Genomic DNA, 20,958 nt, shown 5'->3' on the forward strand with positions numbered 1-20,958 from the left:
GATGTAACTCAGGATCAGTACAGGATAAGTAATGTCATGTATGTACACAGTGACTGCACCAGCAGCAGAATAGTGAGTGCAGCTCTGGAGTATAATACAGGAAGTAACTCAGGATCAGTACAGGATAAGTAATGTCATGTATGTACACAGTGACTGCACCAGTGGCAGAATAGTGGGTCAGTACAGGTGGTCCCGACTTACTGACAACCCCTAGTTACAAACAGACCTCCGGATATTAGTAATTTACTGTACTTTAGCCCTAGGCTGCAATGATCCGCTGTAACAGTTACCAAAGGCATCTGCAATGAAGCTTTATCGTAAATCCTGGTTCTTATGACAATCAAACTTTCAATTGTCAGAGACCAAAAAAAAAATTCTGTCTGGGGTTATAAAATATGCAGTTCCTACTTGCATACAAATTCAACTTAAGAACAAACCTACAGAAACTATCTTGTACGTAACCCGGGGACTGCCTGTGCTATTGCTGTATGATTTTTGGTGCCTGTGTGCACTTTGACCACATACCAAACAAAACCAATAGACAGAACCGTAGTTCATGTTTGGGGGTGGGGGGTGTTAGATATATTTGTTTTGTTAGATTTATCAAAGTGAAGGATTTGTGTAATCTGAGCCCTGAAGTCACACAATGGTGGCTCCGTACTGAAACTCTTTGTTAATTGTCTTGTTCTAATCCTGTGTATTGTAGATATGAGGGGTGAGAGTATTCGGGACCGCACACCCCCTGCTCAATTGGAGGAAATTATGCAGTACTGAAGCAATGGGAAGTCTGTATAATACTGGGGGGTACATGTAGTACTAAGGGGGGGGGGGGGCTGCTGGTCATTAGTTGTCGTTCACTAGGCAGGATTTAGGCAGAGGATTCCCCCCCCCCCCTCCCCCCAAATTGAGTCAAACATCCAGTGAGACGGAAGCTTTATTCCAACATTAAACATAACATAAGGCAAAGGTCATGTCCCCCCCAAGTGCTGGCTCCAGGTACTCTCATTCCAAACATGACTGGAGGGTGCGTCATGGCAGATGGGTGACAAGTGACCTCCGCACCATCTCTAGTACAAGGGACTTGGTGCATGGTCAGACATGTCTGCACCTATTGCTATGGGTAACTAACAATGGGATGGCCCTTGACCTCACCTACTGGTCACTCATGGTACAGCCCGTGGACCATGGCCACTGCAAATAATGTGGTGTTGGAATACGAGGCAGAGGCAAAACTATCATTGTGGGGGTCCCACAGGGAGCGGCTGGACACCTTGACCCCCTGGTGGGACATCTGGCCTAGGAGGACGCTGCAGACCACCTTGTAGCGGCTGGGGCTGGACTCCTTGAGTTTGCTGCGGATGAGTTCTGACAGGTTCTGGGCCAGCTGCCCGCTGGTGAGGGCGTTGTACTTGGTGTCCGCCAGGTAGGTCCTCAGGATGGTCTCCAGCATCTTCTGGGCCCTGCAGGGGTTAAACCTGCAGTCCAGGTCGGGGCCCATCTTGTAGGTGTTTTCATACTGAATCTCCTTTATGGGCTGGTAGAGGGGGAGCCCTGAGAAGCTGACCCGTCCATAGTGCGCCCAGGGCCCCAGGGACAGCCGCTTGCTCAGGGCAATGGGGCACAAAGAGTTCCTGCGGGAGAACGGGCCGTTCATGTTGCTGACGACCGAGCTGCGGCGCGAGTGCACAGCGGACCGCTCATCGATGCTCCGGAGGCGAGTCAGCTGCCGCGGGGGCATCTCTATGGAGTGAGAGCGGCGACGACACGACACAGGACCTGACCGGGAATGGGCATCACCAGCGCCTGCCAGGACCACAATGTCCTCAGATGGAGACAGGGGGATGTCAGCCATGGTGCTGCCCTGAGAAGAGGTCCACAAATACATCATCAGAACCAGCACCACCATAAGAACATGACATAAACGGCTTGTGTCTCCTATGCTGGAAATATAAGTAGTACAGTATATGGAGGAGGGTAAAAGGAGGCGGGAAGGGGGGGTGTATAGATGGAGGTATACAGTGGGGATGGCGGTATGTAGAGGAGGGTATACAGCGAGGGGGAGGGGGGATAGAGGAGTGTATAGAGCAGGGGGAGGTATATAGAGGAGGGTATATAGCACAGGTGTACAGCCTGTGATACACTTCCCTGTCATTGAAACATAACGGCAGATAAGATGTAGCAAGTTACAACATGTCTAATATTTGTAGAGAAGATCCGGAGCCAAGAGATTAACCATCAGATGTCACTACAGAGACACAAAGAGAGCCCCTGTGTGATACTGTCTGCTGAGCTGTGTATCTAATCCTATCCTGTGTGATACTGTCTGCTGAGCTGTGTATCTAATCCTATCCTGTGTGATACTGTCTGCTGAGCTGTGTATCTAATCCTATCCTGTGTGATACTGTCTGCTGAGCTGTGTATCTAATCCTATCCTGTGTGATACTGTCTGCTTAGCTGTGTATCTAATCCTACCCTGTGTGATACTGTCTGCTGAGCTGTGTATCTAATCCTACCCTGTGTGATACTGTCTGCTGAGCTGTGTATCTAATCCTACCCTGTGTGATACTGTCTGCTGAGCTGTGTATCTAATCCTATCCTATGTGATACTGTCTGCTGAACGTGTATCTAATCCTACCCTGTGTGATACTGTCTGCTGAGCTGTGTATCTAATCCTACCCTGTGTGATACTGTCTGCTGAGCTGTGTATCTAATCCTACCCTGTGTGATACTGTCTGCTGAGCTGTGTATCTAATCCTACCCTGTGTGATACTGTCTGCTGTGCTGTGTATCTAATCCTATCCTGTGTGATACTGTCTGCTGAGCTGTGTAGCTAATCCTATCCTATGTCATACTGTCTGCTGAACGTGTATCTAATCCTATCCTGTGTGATACTGTCTGCTGAGCTGTGTATCTAATCCTACCCTGTGTGATACTGTCTGCTGAGCTGTGTATCTAATCCTACCCTGTGTGATACTGTCTGCTGAGCTGTGTATCTAATCCTATCCTATGTGATACTGTCTGCTGAACGTGTATCTAATCCTATCCTGTGTGATACTGTCTGCTGAGCTGTGTATCTAATCCTATCCCGTGTGATACTGTCTACTGCGCTGTGTATCTAATCCTATCCTGTGTGATACTGTCTGAAGAGCTGTGTATCTAATCCTACCCTGTGTGATACTGTCTGCCGAGCTGTGTATCTAATCCTACCCTGTGTGATACTGTCTGCTGAGCTGTATATCTAATCCTATCCTATGTGATACTGTCTGCTGACCTGTGTATCTAATCCTATCCTGTGTGATACTGTCTGCTGAATGTGTATCTAATCCTGTTGCAGATGGGTTATTGCCCCCTCCATACCCCTGTACCTGTGGTCGGTGGTGGTGCTGCGGTCACCTTTGGGGTAATCGGGTGCTTGTGCCCGGGAGCTGGGTGGCACACGTGTGCGTCTCCTCTCAGCTCTGGTGCCCTCCAGGCTGAGTCTTATAGGGCCCTGGGGCGGCAGCATGCCCAGGCTCGCCCCGCGATTCCCACATGAATGATTCCTACGGCCGCTGTAAATCATTGCCAGGGAGCAGATGCCAGCACAGGGTCACCATGGCCACAGCACCCGCCATTGTCTCCCTGATGGGGATGATTGGGAAACATTTACCAATAGTCACCTCTGCACGTATCTCCTGAAATACTCTGTGCTGCTGGGAACCGACTCCTCCTGTCAGGCAAACTACAGTGTCACCCCAAAAATGACCAGCAGATGACCCCCCTGGCAGGGGACTGTAGCACACAGCATAGGATTAGATACACGGCTCAGCAGTCAGTATCACACAGGATAGGATTAGATACACAGCTCAGCAGACAGTATCACACAGGTTAGGATTAGATACACAGCCCAACAGTCAGTATCCCACAGGATAGGATTAGATACACGGCTCAGCAGTCAGTATCACACAGGATAGGATTAGATACACAGCTCAGCAGACAGTATCACACAGGATAGGATTAGATACACTGCTCAGCAGACAGTATCACACAGGCTGGGCTTAGATGCACAGCCCAGGAGTTAGCATCACACAAGATAGGCTTAGATACGCAGCTCAAAAGTTAGTATCACACAGGATTGGATTAGATACACAGCTCTGCCATCAGTATCACACATGCTGGGTTAAGATACAGTGTCCCGCCCCGGTTCCCTCCTCCTCCAGGGTTTCCTCCTCTGTGGGGTCTTCTCTTCTCCATGTCTCGGGCTCCGGTGGTCTCTTCCCTCCTGCAGGGGGACGGTTCTGCTCTTCCCGCCGCTCTGAGGGGCCTCATTAACAATGCGCAGTGCAGGTACGGGGGCGGCAGGCTGCAGTGTAGGTAGGTGGGCGGCAGGGGGCAGTGCAGGTAGGGGGGCGGCAGGGGGCAGTGCAGGTTGGGGGCGGTAGGACAGTGCAGGCCGCAATCAGTGCTGGGGGAGGGCTGCTGTATTATGCGGGCGGTGTTGCTGGAGCCGCCATATTCGGGGGCTCCCTGTGGCCGCACTTATAATTCCCTTGTCAGTGTGCCACCAGCAGGGGCAACAGTGAGCACTGGGAAGCTCCTCCCACATTCGGGTCCATTAAACTCTGCAGGGAATGGTGTCAGTGGAGCGCCCCAGCCTGTCTTTTCTCATCAGACATCCGTGACAAGTAACAGTGGAGGGGATTGTGCCCCTTTATGTTTCAAAAGTCAAGGGGTCGTCAAGTCTAGTTATTAACAATTAAAGGCAGGTGATGAGAGGGTTAATCACCTCCTGTTCACCTCCGCTTCCTCCTGTGTTGCTCTTGCTGTGGTTTCGGCACAGTGGGGGACATTTACTTACAGTGTCGGTGTCTGCATTGGCTTTGTTACCGACCTGCTCTCGGTAAGAAGACACACATTTAATATTGTAGAGCTGTCAGAGACATTTCTGGCGCCGAGACTATTTTCTGTCCCTGGGACAAAATCTGTCCCGAGCATCAGAAATGTGTCCAACAGTCCCTGCTAGACCAGTTTTCTTTTGGTCTACTTTCCGTCAGTTTACACCGCCCAAAAAGGGCTGCGACACATAGTAATTCTGTCTGAGTTTCCACTCCGCCAAAGCCACGCCCCTTTTCGGAGAAGAGTCGGAGCAGACGGAAAAAGGCATTTTTTCTGTCCCCGACAGCTAATAAATAGGTCGGAGAGCAGAACATGTGGTGAGAGCGCCACAAAACTGGCGGAAACGCCATAGTAAATGTCCCCCAGTGTGTCCTAACTGCTGCTGATAGAAAGACTGGCTGCAGCAGCCTCCGGGACTGCAGGGGTTAAACAATGGGAGGGAAAAGAACCCCCCCCCCCATTCCAAAATCCCAGAAAATTCCCAATACTTATACACCTAACTAATTTGGGAAAGCTGAGTGCAGACTCCAGCCTGAGGGTGTAATTGTGTCACCCAGCTTTCCCAGTTACAGATAACATTGTCACACAGTGTGTGGGGGATCACCCCTGAGTGGATGCCGTGTGGATGTTCTCTGCCATCTATTCTGTTAATATTTAATAATAATCTGATAATATCATATCCCCAGCGGAATCTCAGGAATTATTAACTACGGCTCATGGTACAAGTCACCGCCGCCTGCGTCTTATCTCTCATGTTCCCAAAACTGGATTAGATACAGTGGCAAAGCAGGCTGCATCACACGCGATAGCTAGGATTAGATACACAGCTCAGCAGACAGTATCACACAGGATGGGATTAGATACACAGCTCAGCAGACAGTATCACACAGGACAGGATTAGATACACAGCCCAGCAGACAGTATCACACAGAATGGGATTAGATACACAGCTCAGCAGACAGTGTCACACATAAGATTAGATACAGAGCACAGCAGACAGTATCACACAGGATAGGATTAGATACACAACTCAGCAGACAGTATCACACATGATAGGATCAGATACACAGCTCAGCAGACAGTATCACACATGATAGGATTAGATACACAGCTCAGCAGACAGTATCACACAGTATAGGATTAGATACACAGCTCAGCAGACAGTATCACACAGGATAGGATTAGATACACAGCTCAGCAGACAGTATCACACAGGATGGGATTAGATACACAGCTCAGCAGACAGTATCACACAGGATGGGATTAGATACACAGCTCAGCAGACAGTATCACACATGATAGGATTAGATACACAGCTCAGCAGACAGTATCACATAGGATAGAATTAGATACACAGCTCAGCAGACAGTATCACACAGGATAGAATTAGATACACAGCTCTAAAGACTGTATAACACAAAAGGATTAGATACACAACTCAGGCAGTGTCACATAGGATAGGCCTAGATACAGTGTGCGGATGGGGTCTCATTGTCCCCTCTTTGTTCTCCAGTGACGTCTCCTTCGTGGTGGGCAAGCAGCGGCAGGTGGTCCACGCTCATCGCTGTATCCTCATGTGCCGCTGTAAGGTGTTCCAGCGCATGTTCAGCCGCCAGCCGCAGACGCCCAAGGAGATGCAGGTCCCCTTCATCCTGGCAGATGTGCAGCCTGAGGTCTTTCTGGCCGTCATAGAATTTATCTACACCAACAGCGTGACCCTGGACAGTGTCATAGTGAGTATTCCAGAACCACACTGATGCCACTGTGACGGCCCCTCATATGCGAGCAGGATGGCAAGCACAGGGTGAAAAGGAACCTGCCGGCAGGTGTCACCATTATTACTGCAGAGATGTGTAATCATACCTTTGTGTCCTCACACTGCTGTGCTTTGTGCTCTCAGCAGCCAGTGTTATGTATTGTCCCTGGAGAGATGTGTAATCAGACCTCACACTGCTGTGCTCTGTGCTGTCTGCAGCCAGTGTTATGTATTGTCCCTGGAGAGATGTGTAATCAGACCTCACACTGATGTGCTCTGTGCTCTCTGCAGCCAGTGTTATGTATTGTCCCTGGAGAGATGTGTAATCAGACCTCACACTGCTGTGCTCTGTGCTCTCTGCAGCCAGTGTTATGTATTGTCCCTGGAGAGATGTGTAATCAGCCCTCACACTGCTGTGCTCTGTGCTCTCTGCAGCCAGTGTTATGTATTGTCCCTGGAGAGATGTGTAATCAGACCTCACACTGCTGTGCTCTTTGCTCTCTGCAGCCATTGTTATGTATTGTCCCTGGAAAGATGTGTAATCAGACCTCACACTGCTGTGCTCTCTGCAGCCAGTGTTATGTATTGTCCCTGGACAGAGGTGTAATCAGACCTGACACTGCTGTGCTCTGTGCTCTCTGCAGCCAGTGCTAGGTATTGTCCCTGGAGAGATGTGTAATCAGACCTCACACTGATGTGCTCTGTGCTATCAGCAGCCAGTGTTATGTATTGTCCCTGGATAGATGTGTAATCAGACCTCACACTGCTGTGCTCTGTGCTCTCTGCAGCCAGTGTTATGTATTGTCCCTGGAGAGATGTGTAATCAGACCTCACACTTATGTGCTCTGTGCTCTCTGCAGCCAGTGTTATGTAATATCCATGGAGAGTTGTGTAATCATACCTCACACTGCTGTGCTCTTTGCTCTCTGCAGCCAGTGTTATGTATTATCCCTGGAGAGATGTGTAATCAGACCTCACACTGCTGTGCTCTGTGCTCTCTGCAGCCAGTGTTATGTATTGTCCCTGGAGAGATGTGTAATCAGACCTCACACTGCTGTGCTCTGTGCTCTCTGCAGCCAGTGTTATGTATTGTCCCTGGAGAGATGTGTAATCAGACCTCACACTTATGTGCTCTGTGCTCTCTGCAGCCAGTGTTATGTAATATCCATGGAGAGTTGTGTAATCATACCTCACACTGCTGTGCTCTTTGCTCTCTGCAGCCAGTGTTATGTATTATCCCTGGAGAGATGTGTAATCAGACCTCACACTGCTGTGCTCTGTGCTCTCTGCAGCCAGTGTTATGTATTGTCCCTGGAGAGAGGTGTAATCAGACCTCACACTGATGTGCTCTGTGCTCTCTGCAGCCAGTGTTCTGTATTGTCCCTGGATAGATGTGTAATCAGACCTCACACTGCTGTGCTCTGTGCTCTCTGCAGCCAGTGTTATGTATTGTCCCTGGAGAGATGTGTAATCAGACCTCACACTTATGTGCTCTGTGCTCTCTGCAACCAGTGTTATATAATATCCATGGAGAGTTGTGTAATCATACCTCACACTGCTGTGCTCTTTGCTCTCTGCAGCCAGTGTTATGTATTGTCCCTGGAAAGATGTGTAATCAGACCTCACACTGCTGTGCCCTGTGCTCTCTGCAGCCAGTGTTATGTATTGTCCCTGGAGAGATGTGTAATCAGACCTCACACTGATGTGCTCTGTGCTCTCTGCAGCCAGTGTTATGTATTGTCCCTGGATAGATGTGTAATCAGACCTCACACAGCTGTGCTCTGTGCTCTCTGCAGCCAGTGTTATGTATTGTCCCTGGAGAGATGTGTAATCAGACCTCACACTGATGTGCTCTGTGCTCTCTGCAGCCAGTGTTATGTATTGTCCCTGGAAAGATGTGTAATCAGACCTCACACTGCTGAGCTCTGTGCTCTTTACAGCCAGTGTTATGTATTGTCCCTGGTGGGATGTGTAATCAGACCTTTGTGTATGTTGTTAGTAGCAGCGGGACTGTGATATATGGATTCACATTATTGGATTGTAGCTTCTCCGAATGCACTGGGATGTGTCCTCAGGTGGGATTTGGCGACTTTTCATTCTTTAATCTCAGGGATTGATAATCCAATTCAAATTGTCTGGTTCATCCTATAAAATGGAGGAGGGGTGACCTTTTAGGACTCATTGTATTTTCCAGTCTTTCCTTACCTTTGAGACCCCCAAGGATCCTGCAGTGTATGGATGCTGTTGTGTCTGTGACTGTGCACTACAACTCCCAGCATCCTCAGTCACTTAGTTCTTAGTTACACTAGTGCTTCTTCCCTTCTCCTCTCTCCTCCTGTGTCGGTCATTACTGTGGTTCTGTTAATCTGTTCATGAACCAGGGAGCTCAGGATGAGTGTAACCTTTGGTGAGGAGAATGCGTTATGGAGGGTCCGGGACGCAGAGATTGGCGCTGACCTCGTGTTTCTTTGATGTGACAGAGCAGGAAGTGGCGGCTGCCGGGGATGGAGCAGTTCCACTATCGTCACCCCATGAACTTGTACAATGTTGTTACAATGTTACACCTGTCCCGGAAAAGCTTTCTCAGACAATAGGGTGGGACTGTCCCTGATGGTTATAGGGGTCACATTTAGGAAGCCGTTGCAGCATCATCCTCACACCAGGGGTTACACAAGAAGGAGGTCATTCCACAATCTCTGAGTGATATCACCTAATGTGCGTGATGGGCGGAGCTAGTGCTATATCTAAAAGGAGGTGACCCCTGACCCGTTTTCATATGAGGTCATATGGAGGAATCTGGTCTGGATCAGAGGCGAGCCATGACCCAGCGGGCCACACCGGTGATTGCAGGTTCTTAGCCACCAAATTATCTCACATAGTGATTAACCCTTTCTCTCACTTAGGTATTGGAAGTTCTCACCGCGGCGGTGGAGTATGGCCTCACCGAGCTGAGAAAGGTAACACTTCCGATCAAAGCATTCATACTGTTAAAGTATCATAGTAATAGCATCAAGTATCAATAGTGAGTGCAGCTCTGGGGTATAATACAAGATAAGTAATGTCATGTATGTACACAGTGACTGCACCAGCAGCAGAATAGTGAGTGCAGCTCTGGGGTATCATACAGGATGTAACTCAGGATCAGTACAGGATAAGTAATATCATGTATGTACACCTTTACTGCACTACCAGCAGAATAGTGAGTGCAGCTCTGGAGTATAATACAGGATGTAACGCAGGATCAGTACAGGATAAGTAATGTCATATATGTACACAGTGACTGCACCAGCAGCAGAATAGGGAGTGCAGCTCTGGAGTATAATACATGATGTAACTCAGGATCAGTACAGGATAAGTAATGTCATGTATGTACACAGTGACTGCACCAGCAGCAGAATAGTGAGTGCAGCTCTGGAGTATAATACAGGATGTAACTCAGGATTAGTACAGGATAAGTAGTGTCATGTATGTACAGTGACTGCACCAGCAGCAGAATAGTGAGTGCAGCTCTGGAGTATAATACAGGATGTAACTCAGGATCAGTACAGGATAAGTAATGTCATGTATATACACAGTGACTGCACCAGCAGCAGAATAGTGAGTGCAGCTCTGGGGTATAACACAGGATGTAACTCAGGATCAGTACAGGATAAGTAATGTCATGTATGTACACAGTGACTGCACCAGCAGCAGAATAGTGAGTGCAGCTCTGGGGTATAATACAGGATGTAACTCAGGATCAGTACAGGATAAGTAATGTCCTGTATGTACACAGTGACTGCACCAGCAGCAGAATAGTGAGTGCAGCTCTGGAGTATAATACAGGATGTAACTCAGGATCAGTACAGGATAAGTAATGTCATGTATATACACAGGGACTGCACCAGCAGCAGAATAGTGAGTGCAGCTCTGGGGTATAATACAGGATGTAACTCAGGATCAGTACAGGATAAGTAATGTCATGTATGTACACAGTGACTGCACCAGCAGCAGAATAGTGAGTGCAGCTCTGGGGTATAATACAGGATGTAACTCAGGATCAGTACAGGATAAGTAATGTCATGTATGTACATAGTGACTGCACCAGCAGCAGAATAGTGAGTGCAGCTCTGGAGTATAATACAGGATGTACTTCAGGATGAGTACAGGGTATAGATTATATTATATAATACCCCTATCACATGCAGTGGTGGCGAACCTATGACATGGGTGCCAAAGGTGGCACTTAGGGCGATCTCTGTGGGCACCCAGGCTGTTACCCTAGCCCCGAGTTTGCTATACAAGACTCATGGCCTCCGCCTGCAGTCCAAGGAAACCCAGAATATTCTGTTCTTTGTTCTATTTTCAAACACATCCTGGACCTGAGACTACAGGAGGAGAGAGATGGTGTGGACACAACTGGGTGACCATTAGAGCTACAAATCCAGGCCTTGTGTTTCTTATTGATCAGAGGACCCTGGAGGAAAGCTAAAATGATACCAGAATTTCTTTCTACTGTATCAGTGTCATCAGGACGCTGATACGATTGAAAGCAGGGAGCTATAAGTTATTACTGAAATTACTGAAATTGCCATGTTGGCACTTTGCAATAAAGAAGTGGGTACTAGTTGTTGTTTGGGCACTCGGTCTCTAATAGGTTTGCCATCAGTGTCATAGAGAATTGCTGTTTGTGTCAGATACTTCCTTATCCCATACAAATGATGGGGGGAGGGGGGGTGCGGCCCCTCCTATGTGCGGGGGTCTGGCTGTGTATGACCGCTCACCAGCAGCGCCCTCGGAGGGGATGTCATTGTCCCTGGACATTTCCTCCAGTTTCTTTTTACATAACAAACTGTGCAGGAGGCGTCACAATAAGCAGATCCCGGAGCAGATGTGGAGCAGCGGCCGCCATGACATCATGCAGGATCTATTCCCAGCTCCGCCGGATGTCTCACGAGGTCTGAGAGGCTTTGATGTGATATTAAGGATGAGGGGTCAGGGGTCTCCCTGCCATGAGATCATCACTTCCTCTGCTCACAGCTGCTTGTCATTACAGAGGATGAGCCCTCGTCCTGCTCAGTACAACTTCCTTACTGGAAGCCATAGAGCGGGAATACTTCCTCAGTCTCCGCGGACCAGTGAGAGTCAATGTGAAATGGCTGATTCCAGGGAGCAGTAGTCTAGGGAGTATAGCGGTGGTTGTATATACAGTGTGGGGGAGGGGTCATCCAGACATGATGAGGCTGCTGGGGGTAGATCCCCTCCGCACAAGACCCAAGACCCTACATCTGTAGGAGAACAGACCCTGGACCTGGGGCAGAGGCCACCTTTGTCTCTGGCACTTTCCAGGGGAGCAGCCAGTCAGAAACAGCCCCTCACAATGTATCTACACAAGTTACATCTAACATAATACATCACATACATAGATCGTCTCTTCCAGGACCTGGGATACCCACGGGAGAGGTAGAAGGGGCAGATGGCTCTGAAAGGGGTTATCCAACCTTAAAGGCTAAGGGATTAAAGGTAAAATGGGAGAGCTGTCCGCGGCGTCTGTATCCGAAAGTCAAAATTCTCACAAGAATGAGATGTGTCCGACAGAAAAACACTAATATATCCACATATTTGAGAAACAGGGAAAAACCTTGTATGTAGTAAGCTCCTCCTAGTGGTGGTGTATAGTCTGTATGTAGTGATCTCCCCCTAGTGGTGGTGTATAATCTGTATGTAGTGAGCTCCTCCTAGTGGTGGTGTATAATCTGTATGTAGTGAGCTCCTCCTAGTGGTGGTGTATAATCTGTATGTAGTGAGCTCCTCCTAGTGGTGGTGTATAATCTGTATGTAGTGAGCTCCCCCTAGTGGTGGTGTATAATCTGTATGTAGTGATCTCCCCCTAGTGGTGGCTGTATAATCTGTATGTAGTGATCTCCCCCTAGTGGTGGTGTATAGTCTGTATGTAGTGATCTCCCCCTAGTAGTGGTGGTGTATAATCTGTATGTAGTGATCTCCCCCTAGTGGTGGTGTATAGTCTGTATGTAGTGATCTCCCCCTAGTGGTGGTGTATAATCTGTATGTAGTGATCTCCCCCCTAGTGGTGGTGTATAATCTGTATGTAGTGAGCTCCTCCTAGTGGTGGTGTATAATCTGTATGTAGTGATTTCCTTCTAGTTGTGGTGTATAATCTGTATGTAGTGATCTCCCCCTAGTGGTGGCTGTATAATTTGTATGTAGTGATCTCCCCCTAGTGGTGGCTGTATAATCTGTATGTAGTGAGCTCCCCCTAGTGGTGGTATATAATCTATGTAGTGAGTACCCCCTAGTGGTGGCTGTATAATCTGTATGTAGTGAGCTCCCCCTAGTGGTGGTATATAATCTATGTAGTGAGCTCCCCCTAGTGGTGGTGTATAATCTGTATGTAGTGATCTCCCCCTAGTGGTGGCTGTATAATTTGTATGTAGTGATCTCCCCCTAGTGGTGGCTGTATAATCTGTATGTAGTGAGCTCCCCCTAGTGGTGGTATATAATCTATGTAGTGAGTTCCCCCTAGTGGTGGCTGTATAATCTGTATGTAGTGAGCTCCCCCTAGTGATGGCTGTATAAGCTGTATGTAGTGAGCTCCCCCTAGTGGTGGGGTATAATCTGTATGTATTGAGCTCCCCCTAGTGGTGGCTGTATAATCTGTATGTAGTGAGCTCCCCCTAGTGGTGGCTGTATAATCTGTATGTAGTGAGTTCCCCCTAGTGGTGGGGTATAATCTGTATGTATTGAGCTCCCCCTAGTGGTGGCTGTATAATGTGTATGTAGTGAGCTCCCCCTAGTGGTGGCTGTATAATCTGTACGTAGTGAGCTCCCCCGAGTGATGGCTGTATAATCTGTATGTAGTGAGCTCCCGCTAGTGGTGGTGTATAATCTGTATGTAGTGATCTCCCCCTAGTGGTGGTGTATAATCTGTATATAGTGATCTCCCCCTAGTGGTGGTGTATAATGTGTATGTAGTGAGCCCCCCCTAGTGGTGGTGTATAATCTGTATGTAGTGATCTCCCCCTAGTGGTGGTGTATAATCTGTATGTAGTGATCTCCTCCTAGTGGTGGTGTATAATCTGTATGTAGTGATCTCCCCCTAGTGGTGGTGGTGTATAATCTGTATGTAGCGAGCTCCCCCTAGTGGTGGCGTATAATCTGTATGTAGTGAACTCCCCCTAGTGGTGGTGTATAATCTGTATGTAGTGATCTCCCTCTAGTGGTGACTGTATAATCTGTATGTAGTGATCTCCCCCTAGTGGTGGTGTATAATCTGTATGTAGTGAGCTCCCCCTAGTGGTGGTGTATAATCTGTATGTAGTGATCTCCCCCTAGTGGTGGTGTATAATCTGTATGTAGTGAGCTCCCCCTAGTGATGGTGTATAATCTGTATGTAGTGAGCTCCCCCTAGTGGTGGTGTATAATCTGTATGTAGTGATCTCCTCCTAGTGGTGATGTATAATATGTATGTAGTAAGCTCCTCCTAGTGATGGCTGTATAATCTGTATGTAGTGAGCTCCTCCTAGTGGTGATGTACACTCACCGGCCACTTTATTAGGTACACCTGTCCAACTGCTCGTTAACACTTAATTTCTAATCAGCCAATCACATGGCGGCAACTCAGTGCATTTAGGCATGTAGACATGGTCAAGACAATCTCCTGCAGTTCAAACCGAGCATCAGTATGGGGAAGAAAGGTGATTTGTGGCCTTTGAACGTGGCATGGTTGTTGGTGCCAGAAGGGATGGTCTGAGTATTTCAGAAACTGCTGATCTACTGGGATTTTCACGCACAACCATCTCTAGGGTTTACAGAGAATGGTCTGAAAAAGAAAAAACATCCAGTGAGCGGCAGTTCTGTGGGCGGAAATGCCTTGTTGATGTCAGAGGAGAATGGGCAGACTGGTTCGAGCTGATAGAAAGGCAACAGTGACTCAAATCGCCACCCGTTACAACCAAGGTAGGCAGAAGAGCATCTCTGAACGCACAGTACATCGAACTTTGAGGCAGATGGGCTACAGCAGCAGAAGACCACACCGGGTGCCACTCCATTCAGCTAAGAACAGGAAACTGAGGCTACAATTTGCACAAGCTCATCGAAATTGGACAGTAGAAGATTGGAAAAACGTTGCCTGCTCTGATGAGTCTCGATTTCTGCTGCGACATTCGGATGGTAGGGTCAGAATTTGGCGTCAACAACATGAAAGCATGGATCCATCCTGCCTTGTATCAGCGGGTCAGGCTGGTGGTGGTGGTGTCATGGATCCATCCTGCCTTGTATCAGCGGCTCAGGCTGGTGGTGGTGGTGTCATGGATCCATCCTGCCTTGTATCAGCGGGTCAGGCTGGTGGTGGTGGTGTCATGGATCCATCCTGCCTTGTATCAGCGGCTCAGGCTGGTGGTGGTGGTGTCATGGTGTCTTTGGGCCCCTTGGTACAACGCCACAGCCTACCTGAGTATTGTTGCTGCCCATGTCCATCCCTTTATGAGCACAATGTACCCTGTAACATCTGATAGCTACTTTCAGCAGGATAATGCGCCATGTCATAAAGCTGGAAGCATCTCAGACTGGTTTCTTGAACATGACAATGAGGTCACTGGACACAAATGGCCTCCACAGTCACCAGATCTCAATCCAATAGAGCATCTTTGGGATGTGGTGGAACGGGAGATTTGCATCATGGATGTGCAGCCGACAAATCTGCGGCAACTGTGTGATGCCATCATGTCAATATGGACCAAAATCTCTGAGGAGCTTCCAGCACCTTGTTGAATCTATGCCACGAAGAATTGAGGCAGTTCTGAAGGCAAAAGGGGGTCCAACCCGTTACTAGCATGGTGGACCTAATAAAGTGGCCGGTGAGTGTATAATTTGTATGTAGTGAGCCTCCCCTAGTGATGGTGTATAATTTGTATGTAGTGAGCCTCCCCTAGTGGTGGTGTATAATCTGTATGTAGTGAGCTCCCCCTAGTGGTGGTGTATAATCTGTATGTAGTGATCTCCTCCTAGTGATGGTGTATAATCTGTGTGTAGTGAGCTTCCCCTAGTGATGGTGTATAATCTGTATGTAGTGAGCTCCCCCTAGTGGTGATGTATAATCTGTATGTAGTGAGCTTCCCCTAGTGATGGTGTATAATCTGTATGTAGTGAGCTCCCCCTAGTGGTGATTTATAATCTGTATGTAGTGAGCTTCCCCTAGTGATGGTGTATAATCTGTATGTAGTGAGCTCCCCCTAGTGGTGGGTCTGTATTTTGTGTCTTTGTACAGTTCAGACATCTCTGTGTGACTTAAATCACCTGTGTATCAAGCCTCCCCCCTTTATAACAGCATGGGGGGTGGGGGGTAACTGTACTTTCCATGGCCGCAGTGGTGGATGATGAGGGGTGTACCCTGACCTCTCACTCTTGTCTTCTGTCCTTTCCCAGCTCTGTGTGGATTTCATCGGTCAGACGCTGACGGTGGAGCTGGCCTGTGAGGCTCTACAGGTAGAAGATGGATGACCCCCGACCTGTATCACATGGTGGGGATGGGGGTGATAAAGAATTCTGCTGCAGATCATCTCACACCCAGGGGCTCCATACATCCAAGATACAAGATCAGTGGCTGAGATCCAGTGCAAAGTCAAATTTTCTGATTGTTGTATTCCATCCTATTGTATGTGATACTGTCTGCAGATCTGTGTATCTAATCCTATACTGTGTGATACTGTCTGCAGAAGTGTGTATCTAATCCTATACTGTGTGATACTGTCTGCAGAGCTGTGTATCTAATCCTATACTGTGTGATACTGTCTGCTGAGCTGTGTATCTAATCCCATCCTGTGTGATACTGTCTGCTGAGCTGTGTATCTAATCCTATCCTGTGTGATACTGTCTGCAGAGCTGTGTATCTAATCCTATACTGTGTGATACTGTCTGCTGAGCTGTTCATCTCATCCTATCCTGTGTGATACTGTCTGCAGAAGTGTGTATCTAATCCTATCCTGTGTGATACTGTCTGCAGAGCTGTGTATCTAATCCTATACTGTGTGATACTGTCTGCTGAGCTGTGTATCTAATCCCATCCTGTGTGATACTGTCTGCTGAGCTGTGTATATAATCCTATCCTGTGTGATACTGTCTGCAGAGCTGTGTATCTAATCCTATACTGTGTGATACTGTCTGCTGAGCTGTGTATCTAATCCTATCCTGTGTGACACTGTCTGCAGAGATGTGTATCTAATCCTATACTGTGTGATACTGTCTGCTGAGATGTGTATCTGATCCTATCCTTGTGATACTGTCTGCTGAGCTGTGTATCTAATCCTATCCTGTGTGATTCTGTCTGCTGAGCTGTGTATCTAATCCTATCCTGTGTGATACGGTCTGCTGAGCTTTGTATCTAATCCTATCCTGTGTGATACGGTCTGCTGAGCTTTGTATCTAATCCTATCCTGTCCCTGTACTGGAGCTTGCAGCTCCCATGTAATAAAATAATTCTACCAGATATTGTAAACTGCGGCGGTGGAGCCCCAATACATCTCCGCCACAGAAGTATCACCATGTCTGTCCTCCCACAATCCTTTGCTGTGGGGGCAGCTTTTTGTTTTATTCATACATATAATTTCAGAACTGCAGTGAAAACTGACACGTCTAGAGAAAGATGTGGACAGTCGTGTGAATGGTCGCCATTGTCACGGCGGGGGTGGGGAGCCGACATGTTGATATTTTTGATGTATCCAAGTCTCATACGTGTTCTCGTTGTATTTCAGGCTGCAGTCACTTATGGTCAGGGCGACATGCGTCAGAAGTGCCTGGGGTTTATAGAGCTTTATACGCAGGTAAGTGACCTGAGGGGCTACTAGGGCGCAGTTCACATGTAGCGCTCCCGTTCTGCAGCTGTGGAGTATTCCTGGCTCTCTTTTAATGTGAGGGATAAGGCTAGAGGTCAGGCCTATCACTTTAGCTCAGGCTGTGAGGGATCTGTTAGGCCTCCTCCCCCTCCTATTGTCTTCTTGTCGGGTCTCATTGTGTTCTAGGGTCAGGCCGGGCGACTCACATCTGCCGGGTGAACGATATTTAAAGCCACAACACGAGCGGCAAATAGAAAGGAAAAAAAACTGAAAGAAAACAGCCTGGGTTTATTGTATTATTTGTCACATAAAGGAACAATTAGCTGCAGATGGCGGCCATTTTGTTCTGGTGCAGATGCCTCAGGCTAGTGATTAGTTGTGTCATAGAGAAGGCCACAAGATGGAGGCTCCACATTATACTGCGCCACATCCACCTCATAAGACACTATAAGGATCAGCCTCCATATAACAATCCGTAGCGCTTAATCCTTGACTATGATATAATATCAGTGATGTCATCAGCAGGAGGTAGAGCTGTAACTTCCTCTCACACAGGATATACAGGCAGGGGGCGGGGCTGTGACTACCTCTCACACAGGATATACAGGCAGGGGGAGGGGCTGTGACTACCTCTCACACAGGATATACAGGCAGGGGGAGGGGCTGTGACTCCCTCTCACACAGGATATACAGACAGGGGGTGGGGCTGTGACTACCTCTCACACAGGATATACAGGCAGGGGGTGGGGCTGTGACTACCTCTCACACAGGATATACAGACAAGGGGTGGGGCTGTGACTACCTATCACACAGGATATACAGGCAGGGGGAGGGGCTGTGACTACCTCTCACACAGGATATACAGGCAGGGGGCGGGGCTGTGACTACCTCTCACACAGGATATACAGGCAGGTGGTGGGGCTGTGACTGCCTCTCACACAGGATATACAGGCAGGGGGTGGGGCTGTGACTACTTCGCACACAGGATATACAGGCGTGGGGCTGGGCTGTGACTACTTTTCACACAGGATATACAGGCAGGGGGCGGGGCTGTGACTACCTCTTACACAGGATATACAGGCAGGGGGCTGGGCTGTGACTACTTTTCACACAGGATATACAGGCAGGGGGCGGGGCTGTGACTACCTCTTACACAGGATATACATTCAGGGGGCGGGGCTGTGACTACATCTCACACAGGATATACAGGCAGTGGGCTGGGCTGTGACTACTTCTCACACTGGATATACAGGCAGGGGGCGGGTCTGTGACTACTTCTCACACAGGATATACATTCAGGGGGCGGGGCTGTGTCTACATCTCACACAGGATATACAGGCAGTGGGCTGGGCTGTGACTACTTCTCACACAGGATATACAGACAGGGGGCGGGTCTGTGACTACTTCTCACACAGGATATACAGACAGGGGGCGGGGCTATGACTACCCCTTTCACCTGATATACAGGCAGGGGGCGGGGCTGTGACTACCCTTACACTTGAGGTAGGAGCTTGTTGTAGCTGCAGAAGGATATGGTGGCCAGTGATGTAATTGGATGATGATGTGGGTCGGGGGTCTTCTGTCTCCTGGGTGGGGTTTGTATAAACAGGATGTGTGCGGGACATCTTATGATTGGATTCGTGTTCTCAGCGCTGACCTCTTGTCATCCGCACAGGAAATCATTAAGACACAGAGTTTTCGGGAACTCTCTGACCTGGGACTTGTCAGTATTCTGCAGAGCGATCATCTGGCGATTGATGAGGTCCCCCTTATCCAGGCGGTGCGGGAATGGGCGTATGTCAGCTCCGTAAGGTCCCCTGGTGACATGAGGTTATACCTGTGCCTCGCGCCTCACTGATTGTATATAACTCTATGTTCATCCTGTAAGGCGGTGCTGGATGTCCCGGTGTCGGTGGTCGCTCAGGATGTGGTGCGGGATCTGCGGCTTGTCCTCCTGTCACCTGACGAGCTCACAACGCTGGAGCGGGAAAACGCCAAAGATGAGCTGATCCCGGTGAGCGCCTCGGGCAGGGCCTGTCTCATCCTAAGTTATGACCTCAGACTTCTGACTGTTTCTTATCATTATCAGGAGATCCAGATCGCTCAGGCCTGGAAGTTTCACGCCCTGAAGAAGGTTAGCGACTCCAACCCCCATCATTACCAGCGGAGGAAGGGGACGCTGCCGAGAGAGCACCACCTCTACTTGGACCCTCCAGCTAAATGATCGTCAGCTCTTGGGACTCAACAAGGAAGAAAGTGTCATCTGTCACAAACGGGTGTAGGGGGACGGAGCACTTGGGTGATGTCGCCAAGAACAGGGTGTCAACTCTGACCAGGCCCCCCACAGGTCTGATTATAATATTACCAGGACAATGCACCTTATATCATCCACAGGCAGATCTCATGTTTGTGTTATAATAATCATGAAAACATAACGGGAACGTCTGCTCCGTCATTGAGGCCACGATGACATCACAGTGATAACGATTTATAATGGATGAGATCAGTGACTCGGGGGGGGGGGGGCTGAGAGTCCAGGGACAGCGGTAAGGGTCTGGTCACACATGGTGTCTGCTCTCCTCCACGAAGAGCACAAGATGCCGATGTCCAATCTCACGGTCTTGGTTTTCTCTGGCAACAGCCGATCCCCCTGCACGATGTTGGGCTGTAAGCAGAACACTAAGTGGTGGAGGTCCTGATACCTCCCTCATGGATATCAGTGGCTGCTGAGGCTCTCTGTGCAGGGCTCTACCTGCTCCTCTTTGGTAGTGGTCCTCCTGCTCGGTTGTTGTCCTGCTTACCCTCCATGTCTCCTGGTACCTGCTCCTCCTCCATGTCTCCTGGTATCTGCACCCTCTCAATGTCTCCTGGTATCTGCCCCCTCTCAATGTCTCCTGGTATCTGCTCCCTCTCCATGTATCCTAGTATCTGCCCCCTCTCCATGTCTCCTGGTATCTGCTCCTCCTCCATGTCTCCTGGTGTACTGGCCTGTCTCCTGGTATCTGCCCCTTCTCCATGCCTCCTGGTGTACTGGCCTGTCTCCTGGTATCTGCCCCTTCTCCATGCCTCCTGGTGTACTGGCATGTCTCCTGGTATATCCTCCATGTCTCCTGGTGTACTGGCATGTCTTCTGGTATATCCTCCATGTCTCCTGGTGTACTGACCTGTCTCCTGGTATCTGCCCCCTCTCCATGTCTCCTGGTATATCCTCCATGTCTCCTGGTGTACTGACCTGTCTCCTGGTATCTGCCCCCTCTCCATGTCTCCTGGTGTACTGGCATGTCTTCTGGTATATGCCCCTTCTCCATGCCTCCTGGTGTACTGGCATGTCTCCTGGTATATCCTCCATGTCTCCTGGTGTACTGGCATGTCTCCTGGTATATCCTCCATGTCTCCTGGTGTACTGACCTGTCTCCTGGTATCTGCCCCCTCTCCATGTCTCCTGGTATATCCTCCATGTCTCCTGGTGTACTGACCTGTCTCCTGGTATCTGCCCCC

The 20,958-nt window shown here is 48.9% G+C and overlaps 2 protein-coding genes across 5 annotated transcripts; one reads left to right on the plus strand and one right to left on the minus strand.

Moving 5' to 3' along the window:
* Positions 1-913: 913 nt before the first annotated feature.
* Positions 914-6,474, minus strand: DYNLT4 (dynein light chain Tctex-type 4). Of its 2 annotated transcripts, none has more exons than XM_072129132.1 (2): positions 6,314-6,474; positions 914-1,861 (listed from the first exon to the last, which is right to left on the minus strand). In XM_072129132.1, exon 2 carries the CDS (start codon positions 1,850-1,852, stop codon positions 1,160-1,162), a length of 693 nt encoding a protein of 230 aa, XP_071985233.1. In that variant the 5' UTR covers positions 1,853-1,861; positions 6,314-6,474; the 3' UTR covers positions 914-1,159. The 2 variants fall into 2 exon arrangements, with proteins under 2 accessions (XP_071985233.1, XP_071985232.1); XM_072129131.1 differs by lacking the exon at positions 6,314-6,474 and adding an exon at positions 3,366-5,961.
* BTBD19 (BTB domain containing 19) lies at positions 4,168-19,893 on the plus strand. Of its 3 annotated transcripts, XM_072129128.1 has the most exons (8): positions 4,168-4,326; positions 6,389-6,608; positions 9,535-9,588; positions 16,055-16,114; positions 17,380-17,448; positions 19,136-19,267; positions 19,349-19,474; positions 19,550-19,893. In XM_072129128.1, the coding sequence occupies exons 1-8, from the start codon at positions 4,232-4,234 to the stop codon at positions 19,682-19,684; spliced, it is 891 nt and encodes a 296-aa protein (XP_071985229.1). In that variant the 5' UTR covers positions 4,168-4,231; the 3' UTR covers positions 19,685-19,893. The 3 variants fall into 3 exon arrangements, with proteins under 3 accessions (XP_071985229.1, XP_071985230.1, XP_071985231.1); XM_072129129.1 differs by lacking the exon at positions 9,535-9,588; XM_072129130.1 differs by lacking the exons at positions 9,535-9,588; positions 16,055-16,114.
* The last annotated feature ends 1,065 nt before the right edge of the window (positions 19,894-20,958 follow it).

This window comes from Engystomops pustulosus, chromosome 10 (assembly GCF_040894005.1).
Source record: "Engystomops pustulosus chromosome 10, aEngPut4.maternal, whole genome shotgun sequence".
Classification (NCBI taxonomy): domain Eukaryota; kingdom Metazoa; phylum Chordata; class Amphibia; order Anura; family Leptodactylidae; genus Engystomops; species Engystomops pustulosus.

Coding starts and splice junctions, on each gene's coding strand:
- DYNLT4 (XM_072129132.1), bottom strand. CDS start 1,852: ATGGCTGACATCCCCCTGTCTCCATCTGAGGACATTGTGGTCCTGGCA.
- BTBD19 (XM_072129128.1), top strand. CDS start 4,232: ATGTCTCGGGCTCCGGTGGTCTCTTCCCTCCTGCAGGGGGACGGTTCT. Junction 4,327..6,388: donor ATTAACAATGCGCAGTGCAG/GTACGGGGGCGG, acceptor TTTGTTCTCCAG/TGACGTCTCCTTCGTGGTGG. Junction 6,609..9,534: donor TGACCCTGGACAGTGTCATA/GTGAGTATTCCA, acceptor TCTCTCACTTAG/GTATTGGAAGTTCTCACCGC.